The sequence below is a fragment of the Sorghum bicolor genome, chromosome 1 (assembly GCF_000003195.3).
Source record: "Sorghum bicolor cultivar BTx623 chromosome 1, Sorghum_bicolor_NCBIv3, whole genome shotgun sequence".
Lineage (NCBI taxonomy): Eukaryota > Viridiplantae > Streptophyta > Magnoliopsida > Poales > Poaceae > Sorghum > Sorghum bicolor.
The window spans coordinates 51,460,847-51,478,004 of NC_012870.2; the positions used below are offsets into that span (position 1 = coordinate 51,460,847).

At 45.1% G+C, this 17,158-nt stretch overlaps 1 protein-coding gene across 2 annotated transcripts in view; it reads left to right on the top strand.

The window, feature by feature from the left end:
* Positions 1-17,158, top strand: part of LOC8083570 (alpha-mannosidase) — a 44,676-nt gene that overhangs the window by 7,153 nt on the left and 20,365 nt on the right. For both annotated transcript variants that reach the window (XM_002464709.2, XM_021450296.1), the window contains exons 3-16: positions 13,070-13,158; positions 13,248-13,422; positions 13,611-13,730; positions 13,839-13,925; positions 14,021-14,092; positions 14,198-14,311; positions 14,794-14,894; positions 15,002-15,095; positions 15,194-15,361; positions 15,453-15,536; positions 15,797-15,862; positions 15,934-15,990; positions 16,197-16,416; positions 16,818-16,954. In XM_002464709.2, coding sequence (XP_002464754.2) covers positions 13,070-13,158; positions 13,248-13,422; positions 13,611-13,730; positions 13,839-13,925; positions 14,021-14,092; positions 14,198-14,311; positions 14,794-14,894; positions 15,002-15,095; positions 15,194-15,361; positions 15,453-15,536; positions 15,797-15,862; positions 15,934-15,990; positions 16,197-16,416; positions 16,818-16,954 — 1,584 coding nt within the window. The remainder of the gene's footprint in view (positions 1-13,069; positions 13,159-13,247; positions 13,423-13,610; positions 13,731-13,838; positions 13,926-14,020; positions 14,093-14,197; positions 14,312-14,793; positions 14,895-15,001; positions 15,096-15,193; positions 15,362-15,452; positions 15,537-15,796; positions 15,863-15,933; positions 15,991-16,196; positions 16,417-16,817; positions 16,955-17,158) is intronic.

Consider the following 17,158-nt stretch of genomic DNA (forward strand, 5'->3'; position numbering starts at 1 on the left):
AGTGTATCATCCCGATTGGCTCGCCAATCCGGTTCTTGTACGCAAAAAGAATAATGAATGGAGAATGTGCGTTGATTACACTGATCTCAATAAACACTGCCCTAAAGATCCTTTTGGTCTCCCTCGCATTGACGAGGTGGTCGACTCAACGGCCGGATGCAAACTCCTCTCTTTTCTGGATTGCTACTCTGGTTATCACCAGATCTCGCTAAAGGAAGACGATCAGATAAAAACATCCTTCATTACTCCTTTTGGCGCATACTGTTACACGACCATGTCCTTCGGACTCAAAAACGCCGGAGCCACTTATCAACGGGCTATCCAGAAGTGCCTCCACGATGAGATTCGTGACGACCTCGTCGAGGCCTATGTCGACGACGTGGTCGTAAAAACAAGGGACGCGAGCACCCTAATCAACAACTTAGACCGAACCTTCAAAGCGCTTAATAGGTTCAAGTGGAAGCTTAACCCCAAAAAGTGCATCTTTGGTGTTCCTTCTGGTCTACTGCTCGGCAACGTTGTCAGTCGTGATGGCATACGACCAAACCCTTCAAAAGTAAAAGCAGTACTCGACATGCGGCCACCCAAGAATGACAAGGATATTCAGAAGCTCACCGGATGTATGGCCGCCCTCAGTCGCTTCATCTCAAGACTAGGGGAAAAAGGCCTCCCCTTCTTCAAACTCTTGAAAGCGTCGGAAAAATTTTCTTGGACAGAGGAAGCCGACGCCGCATTCACTCAGCTCATGACTTTTCTCACTTCGCCACCTGTCCTTACAGCGCCTCAGCCCGATGAAGACCTAATCCTTTACATTGCTGCAACCGACAGGGTTGTTTCCACAGCAATAGTGGTCGAGCGAGATGAACCAGGTCATGCCTATAAGGTCCAGAGACCCGTTTACTTCATAAGTGAGGTCTTAAACGAGTCCAAGGCCAGGTACCCACAAATACAGAAGCTCATATACGCCATCCTAATAACGTCAAGAAAGCTGAAACACTACTTCGACGCCATCGAGTCTTGGTGACCACCAGTTTCCCTCTCGGGGACATTCTGCGCAATAAAGATGCCAACGGCAGAATCGTAAAATGGGCGATGGAGTTATGCCCATTTTCCCTGGAGTTCCAGAGCCGCACCACAGTTAAGTCTCAGGCCTTGGTCGATTTCATTGCTGAGTGGACGGATCTTAACGAACCTCCCGTTCCCGATGTCTCCGACCACTGGTCAATGTTCTTTGACGGATCCTTGAACATCAACGGTGCCGGCGCTGGGATACTGTTCGTGTCGCCTAACAAGGACAAACTACGTTACGTCCTTAGGATCCTCTTTCCGGCGTCAAACAACGTCGCCGAATATGAAGCATGCCTGCATGGCATAAGGCTAGCCGTCGAGCTGGGAGTCAAGCGCCTCTACGTCTATGGCGACTCTGCTTTGGTTATCAACCAGCTCAACAAGGAGTGGGACGCAACCCACGAGAAGATGGATCTCTACTGCAAAGAAATTCGCAAATGGGAAACCAACTTCTACGGCATAGAGTACATCCACGTGGTCCGGGATAAGAACCAGGCAGCAGATGCGTTGTCAAAGTTAGGGTCATCTCGGGCCCAGATACCGCGGGGTATTTTCGTCCAGGACATCCACGAGCCAAGCGTAGGTTCCGGCCTAGTCGAAAAGCAACTCGCTAAGGCAATGCTCATAGACGATGTCGATCCGACAACCAGTGGTCGTGATTGGCGTACCCCGTTCATCAAGTATATATTGGACGGGTCAGGCTTTCAGGACAAAACAGAGAACGAGCGCCTCATTCGACGGTCAAAAAACTACATCCTGGTCGACGGCAAACTCATGCGAAAAAACGCAAGTTCCGAAGTACTGCTCAAATGCATATCCCAAGATGATGGTATCAAGCTCCTAGAAGACATACATGCCGGATCTTGCGGCAATCACGCCGCATCCAGAACGCTGGTCGGGAAAGCCTTCCGAGCAGGTTTTTATTGGCCAACCGTGGTATGTGACGCAGAAAAACTGGTCCGACACTGCGAGGGATGTCAGTTCTTCGCTAAAAGGACACACGTACCTGCTCATGAAATTCAAACCATTCCGTCATCCTGGCCCTTTGCCTGCTGGGGGCTTGACATGATTGGGCCTTTTAAACCAGCTCCCGGCAACTTCAAGTTTGTTTTCGTGTTAATCGACAAGTTCTCCAAGTGGATCGAATACATGCCTCTGGTCAAAGCAACCTCCAAGAAGGCTGTGGAGTTTCTCAGTCAAATCATACATAGATTCGGCATCCCGAACAGCATAATCACCGACCTGGGTACTCAGTTCACTGGCACCACTTTTTGGGACTTCTGCGATGACAGGGGCATAGTCATAAAATATGTATCAGTAGCTCACCCACGGGCAAATGGTCAAGTTGAGCGCGCAAACGGAATGATCATTGACGCACTAAAGAAACGGCTGTATGCCGAGAACGACAGAGCACCCGGTCGATGGATGAAAGAGTTACCGGCTGTGGTCTGGGGCCTCCGAACTCAGACCAGTCGGAACACAGGGGTGTCTCCCTACTTCATGGTTTACGGCACTGAGGCAGTCCTGCCGTCTGACATAACCTTCGGTTCTCCTAGGATCGAAAACTTCAACCAGTTAACAGCCGACAGCGCCAGAGAGCTCGAAATCAACTGCATGGAGGAAAAGCGTTTGAATTCTTGTCTCCGAACAGCAAAGTATCTCGCGGCCGTCAGGCGATACCACAACAGGAACGTCAAGGACCGTTCCTTCGTGGTCGGCGATCTGGTACTTAGGTGGAAAACAAACCAAGAAGGAATGCACAAGCTATCCACTCCCTGGGAAGGACCCTTTATGGTCGCCGAAGTCACACGACCTACATCCTACAGATTGGCGCATCCAGACGGAACACGTGTGCCTAACTCCTGGCACATAGACAAACTGCGCCGATTTTATCCATAAATTCCAGTAACTTTTGCTTGTAAGTCTCTTATAGTTGGCAGTAATAAAAGTTTTTCTTTTTTGGCTATACTTTGTTTACACGCAGAGTTTTCGACGAAGAACAACAATATCCTCTGCGACGGAAAATCTTAACGACCATGAAACAAGCACAGTGACACGTCACTCCGACAACTTCACAGCGCTCAAAATAGTAGTCATGACAAATTCAAAACTTTATTACAAACTTTACATACAAAGTTTACAATAAACATCCTGACGGGCGGACACTAGTCTACTCCTACAGACTATCCTACTGGCCTACTGCTCGGGCTGATCACCCGCCTGGCCTTGCTGCCCGGACGAAGGGGTCGGGGCCACCGGCGCCTGGCTGGTCGAGACCACAGGCGTCGACCGCCCATCTCCTGCAATAGACGCGCCCGACAGCTCCCTGGCCGACCTGTCTGAACCTGGCTGGTCGGGGGGAGTGGCCGTTCCGCACAGGTTGATGTCGCCGATCACCGTCGACGACAAGCCCAGCAAACCACCCCGAAGCTCGTCCGCCTCCTGCGGGCCGACCTCCTTGGGGTACCCCTTCTCCAGCCTGGTAAAAAACCAGGGGGTAGTGGGCGCGCACCATGCTAAGGATGTGCGCACCAGCAAACTCCCCAGCGTCCTTCACGAACTGTTGAAGCCAGTCCCACGCCCGTTGCACCTTTTCAACTGGCGTGAATTTCGGCACGCGGGGCTGGCTCTCCGGGAGCTCGGGGCTGATCAAGTCCAGGACCGGGGACACTCCTTTCCAGAGCTTACAACAGTTGACCTTCCAGGAGTCCCGGTCCCTGACCAGCTCGTCTAGGTGCTTCTTGGCGTTCACCTTGAGCACTGCAAGACAAGCAAGATGTTAGATTCAGTGTGTCAAAAATAAAAAAATGATAAACAACGACTAACGGAGGCAGTGCGTATTACCAGACAACTCCTGGTCCTTTCGGCTCAGCTCCTCCCCTACTCGGCGTCCGGCCTCCAGCGCCCCGGCAAGCTCTTGGCTGAGCTGCTCTTTCTCCTACCGAAGGCGCGCGACCTCCTCCTCCATGTCTGCACGAATAATTCCCAGATTAGCAAATTCAAATAACGCGGTCGCACACAGCCGCCCAAATGTTCGAGACTAACCTTCTCACAGCCGATACTGGTCGGCTAAGCATCGGGTAAGCTCGAGACAGCGCTCTTCCTGAGCGCTCTTCTCGGCTACCTTCTCCCCAACCTCCGACCGCAGCCGGTCTACCCCCGCGGACAAGGCCTTATTCTCGGCCATGATCCCTTCGATCTGGTCAAAGCACCGTTTCCGGTACTTCGCCGTTTTCATTGCGCCCTACAAAACAAAGAAGAACACATGTCGAATACGGGAACACTGCACAAACATTATCCAAGCAACACACAGGATTACCTACCTTAACCTCGTCCACGAGGCGCTTAGCCGCGCGCTCTACCCTCGCGGCCTCCTCCGTCTCCGCGAGCTCCTCGTGACCAATAAAGTGGTCCCCGCGCTGGCGCCACACATAGATGTGCTGGCGACCATCACGGGGACGACCCTGTACCTCCTCCACGTCGTCATCGGAGGCCTCCTGGGGCTCCTCGTTCGCCGCACTGCCTCCGGCTGCGGTCGAGGGCATCACTGGTCCCTGGTATGGGCCAGGGGAGCCCACGGGTGAAGAAGCCCCTGCTCGGTGCGGTGTCGGCATCCCCCTTCTTCGGCCGGAGGAGTCGGGACTCTGCTCCCCTCCTCCGCAATAGTACTCGGGGGAGGGGTCCTTCCTGCCTCCCCATCCCTCGGCGGAATGCTCGCCGCGGCACTCGCCGGAGCAGACTCTCCCTCGATGCCTGTAGCAGCAGCTGCCGCCGCAGGCTGATCCGTTGTCTGCGGCGCCGCGTCTCCAGCAGCATAAGCAGGCTCGGCCGCCTTTTGTCCGGCGGCGTGGTCGGGGTTGACATCCGACGCCGCGCTAAAAATCAAAGCAGCATTTTCAGCAAAAAAAAACGCCAAAATACGTAAGTCGAACACTTACAGATCCGATCGACGGTGGGTCGTGGTGAACCTCCTCCGAGCCCGGGCGGTTGGTGCTTGGGTTCCCGTCTCTGTAACGCGCGGCGAAGGAGGATCGCTGGCCACCCGACCAGTGGTGGTCGGCGCACTGTCTGGACGGCTACGAGGCCGTCGGACTAGCGACGGTGCGGCTTCCTCCTCCTCGTCGTCGTCGTCGGTAATCCGGACGAGCCGACGGTGCTTCGGTGCTTGGCTGCTCTCCGCTGGCAGCGTCGCCGCAGGCGAAGGATCTATCGCCATTGGCCTTTTCCCCGCCACCCTCTCCTCGGTGGTCGGGATGGGACGGGCCTGGTCCTCTTCACTGCTGGTGTACCGATCACACCGTGCAGCATCCTCTATCGGCGGATCCTCCCTTGCGGGATCCTCCATCCCAGGCGCTAGTGATACATACACTGCGTACCTGTCTACATCTCCGATCTACAAAGAGAAATACGGACAAGTCAGCATCCGATGATATAACTAATGCTAAGGAGTCACAGTCAAGTAAAGGACATCACCTTAGGGGCCGGTCGTCCCAGCTTGAAAGCTTGCACCCGATCACTACCACGGATGAAGCCCCCGTCAGCAAAGTTGAACAATTCGTTCAACAACTGCTGCACCTCTTCCTTCTCCAGGACCTCAGGCCTCATCCTGGTCGGGTCCTGGCTTCCGGCGTACTCGTACGCCGAGTGCACCCTCTTCTGGCAGGGCATCACCCGGCGGCAAACAAAGTTGCCGACCACCCCTAGCCCGTCCAAGCGCGACCAGTCGATCAGCTTCATCAAGCTTGCTACTTGTCCGTCGAATTCTGGGCGGTCGGTCCAACTGATCCTCTTCTCGGGGATGTACCCTACGTCACAGAACGTGGCGCTGCCCGGCTCTTCCCTAATGTAGAACCAATTCTTATACCACTCGGTAAGAGAGGTATTCCATGGGCAGCTCAGGTACCGGTTCTTCATCCCGTCCCGAAGATTGAGGTATACTCCACCTGCAATCTTGGAGCCTCCAACTGCTCCCTTCTTCCTTAAGCAGAAAAGATAACGAAAGACATCGAAGTGCGGCTCTATGCCAACATAGGCCTCGCACAGATGGATAAAACTGGAGATGAGGAGAATTGAGTTCGGGTGCAGATTCCAAATCCCGATCTCATAATACAAAAGGAGACCTTGAAGAAAAGGATGAACAGGAACCCCAAAGCCCCTTTTAATGAAATCTTCGAACACGACGATCTCACCGGCACGGGGGTCGGGGAAGCTTTCTCCTTCCGGCGCTCTCCAGCCGCCGAGTTCCGAGCTGTGCAGGAGCCCCATGTCGACGAGGTCACCGAGGGACTTGGCGGTGCTGCGGGACTTCTTCCATTCCTTGGCCATCAGTTCGGCCCTCTTCTTGGAATCGCTCTTCGCCATTGGAGGTGAGGAAGTGGGCTTGAGTTATGAAGATATGGGTGATTGAAGGAGGCAAAGGTGGAAGGCTTGAAGGCAATGGCAGGGTAAGTAGTACAGGCGGATCTGTCGAGCCCTTATAACCCGCAACTCCACCTCCCCCACTTCCCGTATTCTCGGGAAGTGGGCGGGCCATGCGGCGGATGCGGCGTTTCGGTTTTCAATGATTATAAACAGTTAATGCGGCGGAGTTTTCGTACCAATTGATGGTTCCCTTTCTCAAACCATGCAAAGGATGGCCGCACAGTTGCCAGGCACAACTTTTCATGCATCCATCTGACACCCCGTCAGGAGGCCTCGTCACGTCAACTTTAACTAGAAAGATCTTTTCAAAAATAAGAAGACAAATGTGGCAGAGAGTCAACAATCTGGGGACTGCATCGACCACCGAGCACTTGATGCTCGGGGACTGGTCGCCCAGTCTATTAACTCGGATCTGAAGGACTGCACCGACTACCGAGCACTTGATGCTCGGGAACTGGTCGCCCAGTCTATCAGCCTGGAATTTCGAAAATTCCGGCGTCCAATGAACGCTTGACGCTCGGGGACTGGTCGACCAGCTCACCAATTTAAGAACTCGGGGACTGTACCGACCATCGAGCGTTATATGCTCGGGGACTGGTCGATTAGTCTATTCAATTGCATACGAGCATGATATGCTCGGGAACTGGTAAATTCAATTTTTTAGACCTTGCTACAAGGCTCATGCTTCGCCTTCCAGCAAGCTCGGGGACTACATCGGTACGATGCATCTGGCGATGCATCTCAGTTTCAGAATTTCTTTGATGACTTTTCTTTTTAGACCCTGGCACCACGTGCCTACGTCACCTACTACCAGGCTCGGGGACTAAGTGGGCACACTTCACCTTGCGGTGAATATGTTTGCTTTTCTGAGGTCTATATTTATCAGAAAAGTAAAGTGGGCACACTTCACCAGGAAAGAAATCTTTTTTAAATTAAGAGCACCATGCATTCTTCGAACAACCTGCTTCTTCGATGTCAATGTTGATCAACTGTCTTTTAAGTTGGTCGAAATACCGTCACAACTGTATGGGTGAATTTCATGCTGATTGAAGATGCCAAAATTTCATTGGTCGAAGAAGCTCAAGATGGCGTGTTACTTCACAATACATGGTGCTCGGGGACTAGCTGTGGGGGTATAAACCCCTATACCCTTACGGCTAGACTTGGGCCAGGAGACTTGGCCCATTACGAGACAAGCTCAAAGCTTGATCTGACAGCTTGGAGTTTAGTGCAAGGGAACAAGCCGTGAAAATCAAGCAGGATTCTAGTCGGTTAGAATAGGAATTGATATCGAACTATCTATGGCAATTGTAACCGACTAGGATTAGTTTCCAGATCTGTAACCTTGCCCTCCGGACTATATAAGGAGGGGCAAGGGACCCCTCTAGGACAGAATATTCTCTCAACACAATCCAATACAACCAGACGCAGGACGTAGGTATTACGCCAACTCGGCGGCCGAACCTGGATAAAAAGCTTGTCCGTGTCTTGCGTCACCATCGAGTTCGTAGTTTGCGCACCGTCTACCGATAAACTACTACCGTGGGTATACCCTAAGGTAGACTGCCGACTAGCTTTCGTCGACAATATCGTACTCAACAAGTATAACCAGGGGTTCATGAGGCTCAATAAGTTGACACTGGTTTGACTGCATTTAGCTTTTATATGTAGATAGCATATTAATCATTGGATAGAAAATATCAAGGTAGCATAATTAATCCCATAACCACATGATCAATTGTATATAGGAATTATGAATAACACATTTAAACAATATAATAAACCATCATTTATCATCATTAATCAAGTTCATCAGTGTCCATCTATTCCGTCAGTTTTCCGGGCCGCCCGTATCCGTGGGCACGGCTAGTATACCAGATTTAACACTCTGCAGAGGTTGTACATCTTTACCCATGAGTCATGATTTACCCTTTCGCCCGAGGTTGCAAGTCTCTTAACCCCCTTCCTAGGGAGGTCGGCAGGGATCACTATGAAGCCTTTCAAAAGTTCGTCTAACATGTTAGGACCGCAAGGTTTCCTTTGCGCGCAGATATAGAGCCCCCTTCCGATGGCACAATGACTCGCAGCCTATACACATACAGACAGAGGCCACACTATACCCAAAACGGTTCAGCCCCTCCGCCCTTTCGGGTAACCTCTAACAAGCAAGAAAAGGTCTTCATACTGAGCTAAAGCCAGAGCCATATAGCCCTCATGGTTGTACGAGTTTTCCCAGCTTTTGCCAATGGATAAGTCCTTATGGAGGGTCAAGATCAATCTGTCAAAAGCCAGAGTTCTTTGCACCTTTATGTTCAAGTTGCCAGAAAGCTTATTTTATTGTTTATTGTATATCAAACATTCATGTTACAAGATCATGGATTATAATCAAGCACTAGCAAGAACTACCTAAATGCATATCCAAAATAGGTAACAAGGAATTCAGGATAACAATCATCTATGATTTTGCTAAGGTCATCAAGGTGGACACATGCATATGATATATATATTGTATTAATTGTGTATAGGTAACAAGGATAATCCCCAGTTATACTTGTCTTGATCAAAGCTCTCCTGAGCCTGCTGGTCTTCAAAAGCTTGGTCTTGCTCACCAACGTACGACTCACCGTCTAAACTCGATCAACGATCACACAAACAATCGGAGAAAACATACACGAAGCAAACAAGGCTATAATTAGAACAGTATACCAATCATATAAAAACAGTATGAAAAGTTCATAAAATGACTCTACGCATCGCTACGATTTCATAGACGTAAATATCACGAAAATCGGGGTTAAAACGTAGAAAATATGAATTTTCTAAGATTTTATATAGAAAACTATTTAATTAATTAGCTTCACGAAAATAAAAAGTTTCAAACTGAGTAAATAATTTTACTAACATGTAGAGCTCATGATTATGAACCTAACGTAATTTGAATGGGTTAAAACGGAATTAAAATGAATATTTTACAGCCAAAACAACTCAGTGGCAAACTTGTAAATACCAGAAACGTATTTTAGTTCAAACCGGCGCGGAATACGTTTTTAAAACTGAGAAAGCGTATTTCACAAAACGTGCTTTGGACTGCGGGTTCTATTTCTAAACACAGCAGGGACTCTTTAGCAAGATTTACATCGAACCGTTACCTTCTATTCCTGGCCGCTGGATCTCGATCTAACGGCTCCCAGCGCGCCAGGGAAGTGTCGGGCGACGGCCGACCGCCGGAGGACTGACCCGACGCGGCGGCGCCATGGCCGGAGCCGCGAAGCTCGCCGGCGTCGTCCGTTCTCGCACTTTGGTGCACCAAAAATTAAACCGAGAGCACAGGCCGGTGGAGAGAGATGTTGCGAGCTCACCTAGAGGGTCGGTTTGGCCGGAGAAGGAGCAGAGAACTCGCGCCGTGGTGGAGAAGATGCGCGGCCACGGCGGGATCCAAAACGCGAGGTTTAGGGCGGCTGGGGCTTTGATTCACGGTTTAGAAGCAAAAGAAAACTGCGGAGTTGGAGAAAACACTTTATAAGATCTCGGTTGGCAGAAAAGGAAACGAAATCGCGGTTTCCCCGGGGATCGATTCGGCGGAGAAGCTCCCGGCCGAGTCCGGGACACTCGGTGGAGGGGATGACTAGGCTGGCCCACCTGTCGGTGAAACAAAGAGGTGGGGCCTAGGCGTCAGCGAGAAGAGGGAGAGGGAAGGAGGCGCACAGGCTGCCTGGTCAAAAGCGAGGAGAGTGGGCCTTCGGGCCAAAAGCGGAAGGGGAGATTTTTTTTTTTCCATTTTTTTGTTTTGTTTTCTTTTGTTTCTTTTTATTTCGAAGTCTTTTCAAGGCAGTTTAAAAATCAATTTGAAAATATTTTGACTTTGATCATAACCACACATTGAATAAAACATATGCTCCAATATGAATGCACAACCATGTTGCTAAACCTATGGTAAATTTTAATTAAATGAAAAATATTATTTTTCTATGTTTCATGAGGACCAAAATTCATAAATAAATCATTTTTTCACCTATTTTTAAGATGAGCAAATTTTAGGGTGTTACACTTATACATGACAGTGATATATATGGCCACAGAAAAAAGAAATAGTTTCGGTCTCTGCTGCAAAATAAGAGAAAGTTGAACACAAACTAGAGGAAATAATTAATAGCCAAATGGGTTGTCTCCCTCATATATATCATTTCCCTACAACATATTAACATTGCTACAAAATTCATAGATGCAAAGGAATTGGCATTGTTTCAGAAATGGAAACAACCTGAATAACTACCAGCAAATACCAACAACTATGAATATGCTCATAGATATGGATGTCCCAATATACCTGGTTCCATTTTATGAATGAAATGTCCATACAAAACAAAAGAATGGAACTTTTGATTGAGAGTGATTGTTTTCCATGTTTCGTTACATTCTAAAATGTGTTACTAAAAACAACTATGTGAAACTCTCCACTAAGAATGGCCTTATTAGGCCAGTTTTCGTGTGAAATTCATGCCAATTAAATAAGATGACACAATAGCAAAAAAGTGTGGCACATGAATTATGAGGACAAAGAGTAGGTGAGCTTCATCTAGATGAAGACTAGTGCACATCATTTCCAACGTGAAACTAGGTGAACTCTACTACGAGCATTATGTTTCATCCCCACATGTTGGAACTGAGTGAATCTTCACTATGAGCATTTCATTTTATAACACTATGAAATATATATTATTAAATTTAAATGCATAGATCTATAAAATGTGTGAAATGAAACTATGCATCAGAGTTGATGGATCATCAATCACGGCCAAGTTAGTCAATGAATTCCCCGCCTTCAACATATCCAGCTAAGCAAAATTCTAGTGTTGTGAAATACAAGATAGTTTGGTGTCGATATTGTTAAGGGAGACATCATGAGTTAACTTGCGAAAAAAGAATGGCATTTGTGACAATTGTGTTGGGCTCAGTCATTTCACTAGGGAGTGTCCCAAGCCAAATTCAAAAATCTTGCTTGACCGAACCAAACAGATGACATAGGGAGTAGTGTGGTGGTGGTACACAACATCGGAGAGGTCATGGAGGTCCCATCTCATACAGGATGTGAGATTTGGAGGTAGAGGAGGCACGTGAATCTTCTCCCTCTGGTCGGTGCTCACGGAAAAGCAAATTCTAAATGATCTCTCTGTTTGGTGCAAAAGCTGATCTGTAAACATAAAGGGCTAATACCCGATTCAAACGTTAAGGCGTGACAGCCGATTTGACCTTACAATCGACAAAGATGGTAACTCGAACACTTTGGTCCCGACAACAGCGATGCGCCCGGATGTCACGGCCAAGAGGTGCTCACGCGGAACTTGAGAACACGCCGAGTTTGACTCGACGAATTCCTAAGTACTCGTAGTAAAAAGAAAATATGACGAAGTCGTCGAAAAAGTAGATGCTGGAATATAAGTAAAAACTTGTGTTTGATTGATTGATAGATTTTTACATGGCCCTAGGGTCTACATTTATACCCTATCCAAAGAGCTACAACCAGACACGACTAGGACTCGAATTCCAAACTAAACGGAACTCGTACACAAAACGAATTCTAATAACTAAGGAAAACATAAAACGACCCTCTTGTGCCGACCGGGGCACCGCCACAGATCAATCGGCAACCTCCACGCTTTTCTTCAGAGCCATCGGCAGACCTCTTGTTGTGGCCATTGACAAACATTGATACTGGTCATCGGCACGAACACGTCACCACCTCTGGACTTAATCACATTCAGTTGTTTCCCCATCGGCAACCACCTTCATTGGCAACTTCCCTGTAGACTAGTTACCGTTGCTTCATCTGCCGATCTATACTTTACTAACCCCAGGTACGCGTCAAAAGATACGTGTCCAAAAACGGTGTCAACACTCTCTCTATGAAGTTTGATTTCACTTAGGGTGTTGAAAGGTCCTAATATGGCTAGAGGGTGGTGAATAGCCTATTTAAAAATTAACCGGACGCGTAGGCTCAGCGTTCGGTGCCTGCGGTCAGAGCGTCCAGTGAGTGTTTTTCAGTGAGAAACACTCCGACGACTTCTCCAAACTTTCCATCGGCGCAATAGAAAATATGCATTTCATTTTCTCAAAAGCGTCGAATCCCGCCGAAATGGCCTTAGTTAAGATGCGGACCACAAGTCCAACTACATTTGAAGTTACTAATCTCTGTGACGAGCAGACAGGTGGTACCAAAAAAGTTGAAAAGTATTCCCTCCATCTCGCAAAGCGTCTCATTCTCACTTCCAAGAAGTTAAACATTTTTAACTTTAACCAAATATATACAAGATATTATTAATAACTGAGGTATATAATAAGTAACATTAGGTTAATCATTCAATATATTTATGTAACAAACTTATTTGGAGATACAAATGTTGCTAATATTTTTTATAGATCTAATGAAACTTAATAAAGTTTGATCAGCACCAAACCTCATGTGACTTTCCTTTTGGGACGCAAGGGAGTAAGAGTATATCGCCCAAAATTTCATGTGTGGAATGGAACTTTCGCAGTATCTCTTGTTTTTCAGGTAATTTACTTGTCCTTTTGCTGTCAGGCTTTCTTCCAAAGGTGGTGGGCCCAGAAAAGCCTGACAATCAAGGCCATAGTCCACAAACTGGTTGATTCCGGTCAGCTAGAGTTCATGTATGGAATGTGGTTGTCCTTCTTCCCTTTGATCTTGGCTTCAGATTTTTTTTCTCATCTCAAAAATTTCTCATGAATGTTATGTTCAGAAATGGTGGGTGGTGTATGCATGATGAAGCTGTTGTGCATTACATAGACATGATTGATCAGACCACACTTGGTCATCGGATGATCAAGAAACAGTTCAAAAAGATTCCAAGAGCTGGCTGGCAAATTGATCCTTTTGGTCATTCTGCAGTTCAAGCTTACTTGCTTGGAGCAGAGGTAACTGTAAAAATCACATTTGGGATGACGTAAAAGTTCGTGAAGGAACTAAAGTAAAAAAAAAAACTTGGATGAATCTAGAAGATAGAAATCTACAAAAGCATTGTAACTGTTCTTGCCTTCTTATTCAATAAAACAAAAGGTGAACCATTTTACATTTAACAATGTTTGCTTTAATGCAATTTTAGCTTGGTTTCGATTCTGTACATTTCGCAAGAATTGATTACCAAGATAGGGCAACGCGAAAAGCAAATAAGGGCCTAGAGGTTATATGGCGTGGCTCAAGAACTTTTGGTTCATCTTCACAGGTTGTTTAATCTACATATATTTTTGTACATCACTATATAGTATTCAATAGCATGAATGACTAATTTGAATTTCATAAAAATCCATTTAACTATACAATTAAATTGCAGATCTTCACGAATGTATTTCCTGACCATTATAATGCACCAGATGGCTTCAGCTTCGAAGTTTTGGCTGAAAATGTCATACCCGTTCAGGTAAATATTTATACATAGCAAGTTTCATGGTCATGAAGTTTACTGATGTTACTTATGAAACCTTACATTTATTTCAATCAATAAACCATTTCTAGGATGACATGTCACTCTTTGACTATAACGTCCAAGAACGTGTAAATGATTTTGTTGCTACAGCCATAGCACAGGTAAACCTCCAACTTCCGACGACTCTTGGTCGGCTAGAGCGATTTGAATTTATGTTTCCAACTAAAAACTGCAACTCACTTATGATGAGATGTTTTGATAATCAGGCAAATGTTACACGTACAAACCATATAATGTGGACCATGGGGGATGATTTTAACTACCAGTATGCTGAATCTTGGTTTCGGAATATGGACAAACTTATTCAATATGTGAACAAGGTATTGCTAGTCTTATCCAACCATGACAAGTTTGAATGCATAGTTTTCATGTACTAGACTCGTGTTTGTTATTTTTGCAACTTTATTGCTAAAATGATATATTTTAATTTTCTAAAAGATATGATTTAATTCTGCTGATTACAGACATGCAGCATCTCATTCGGACAACACACACATATATACAAACTTTCAACAGCCAGCATATTGAATAGTTATTCAACGCGCTAGTGGAGTGCCTCTAAGCTCCGGTGAAACAACCCAAGAATCCTACACCAATAACTATTTCAAAGTGACACCTTAATTATTTACCGTGTTTAGCATCCTACGAAAGCAAATCGATATATGTGATGAAGCTTTAACATCTGCCTAAACACATTGATAAATGTGAATTTAAACATAGTTCCAACATGCCTGCTATCGTAAACTATATATTATCTCAACAGCATTTGAACAGTAAGATAACAATGTCATGAATACTGCAGGATGGCCGAGTGCATGCATTATATTCTACTCCGTCCATCTACACAGATGCTAAACATGCATCAAATGAATCTTGGCCAGTAAAATATGATGATTATTTCCCGTGAGTTCTCAAACCTAGTAGTACAACATGAAAATTCTTATGCTAAATAAATCTTATGCTAATTAAATAAAATAAATTTGATGCTATTGTTATACTGCAAATTGCAGCTACGCTGATTCAACAAATGCATACTGGACTGGGTATTTTACAAGCCGTCCAACATTCAAGCGATACATTCGAGTGTACAGTGGATATTACCTGGTATAATAATTATTCAAAAACTACTACATGAATTGTGCTCCTATGTATATGATGTATCAAGAAATTTTTGAATAACCTTGGAAAATGGCTCTTGGCAGGCTGCACGTCAAATAGAATTTTTAATCGGTAGGAGTTCCTTAGGATTGTTCACTTCCAGCTTGGAAGATGCAATGGGTATTGCCCAGCATCATGATGCAATCTCAGGTACTGCAAAACAGCACACAACTGATGACTACTCGAAACGGATTGCTATTGGCGCATCAAAGGTTCACAATTTCCCTTGCAGACACTTTTTTGTTAAAATGTCATTATGTTTTTCAAAGAAACGTTGATATATTAGCTACTCTTCTCATTCAGGTCGAAAAAGGTGTAAACATTGCTCTGACTTGTCTTACCAACTCCAACAAAACATGTGCATCCTCTACAGTAAAATTTAGTCAGGTGAGAAAATGTGTGATCTATATTTTGTGGCCCATTATTTCAGAATTTTTTATGCTTCTTCCATATTTTTGCCGTGGGCAGTAAATTTTCTTACCAAAAGGAACCTGATAGCCTCTAGTTACTTTAACTGTTTGGTATTATATCATACACTATTTTATACTATATTAGCTCTTTATAAATTGTTACAAGTTTTTCATCTGTAATTCTTAAAGAGCTTGATTACCTAATGAAGCTGTCTCCCTTGGTAATTGAACATATAGTGTCCACTTCTAAATATAAGCTACTGCCCTTCGACTGAGGAAGCAATTTCAGCAACAAAGCATTTAGTGAGTACTACATGTTTTGTCATTTTTATAGCAATTAATATTTTAGATATTTACATGGTCAGTTATTGCAGGTTGTAGTTGCTTACAATCCTCTTGGATGGGAACGTAGTGACTTCATAAGGCTTCCCGTAAGTGACTAAAAACATCACTCAACACTTCTTCAGAAATCACTGACCAAAATAACATTTGGATCAAGGATCAAGGTCATTTATAGAGGAAATATATACCCTAAATTTGTAAAAATACCAGGATAAATTTGCTGTGCAACTCCTTTTATTCCTTGCTTTTTGAGCATCTCTACTTGTGCAGTTACATGTCCTTTAAACATTTTCAGGTCAATGATGAAAACCTTGTTGTCAAAAGCTTTGATGGAAATATTGTTGTGTCACAAATAGTTGAGGTTGATAATGTGACAGGCAATTTAAGAAAGTTATATGTGAAGGCTTTTCTTGGAGTCGCAACAGACAAGGCCCCTAAGTATTGGCTAACATTTCAAGCTTCTGTGCCACCAATGGGATGGAATTCTTACTTCATTCTGAAATCAACTGGAGCTGGTGAATGACTTCATTTTAATATTTTATTTTCATCAAACTGCAAGTCCATGTGAAAATATTATTTTTTTATGCCAGCAAATAATATAATTCTTTTTGACGCATGAAACTGCTTAATCAATAGTGGAGTTATGATATAACAGAGTAAGGCATGGTGTATCACATATTCACATGTCTCATAACTAGCTTAAGTTGTTACATCAAATAATTACTTACCACAAGGGCTTCCAAACTTTATTTTGGCTATTTACACCAACTTCAACACTTATCACTATGTAAAATTGAAAAAAATAAGTCCTTACCCAGCAGGATTGGTTATAGTAATATTTGATTAAGATGATAGATTTTAAATTCGATCATTTTTTAAGTTAAGATACATAATTTTTTTCCTACCACCTGTCTAGGATACAACAATACTGAGTATGTCCCAGCCGTGGTTTCTCCAAGTAACCGCACAATTGAAGTTGGACCAGGGCATCTAAAGATGTCCTTTTCTTCAGCATCTGGACAACTAGAGAGGATAATCAATTCGGCCTCAGGAGTGAGTCTCAAAATAAATCTCTTATTTTAAATTAGTCCTACATATCTATCAATACAAATAAACTTTCAACTGCCATTTATCAATAGATGTATCTTATCCACATTCCGAACTTATGAAGGCTAGCTCATAAATGATCCATATATTGTTATTTGCAATGGATTTGACCTTTAACTTTTGATGCATTTGTACTAGTTGGAAACTTGT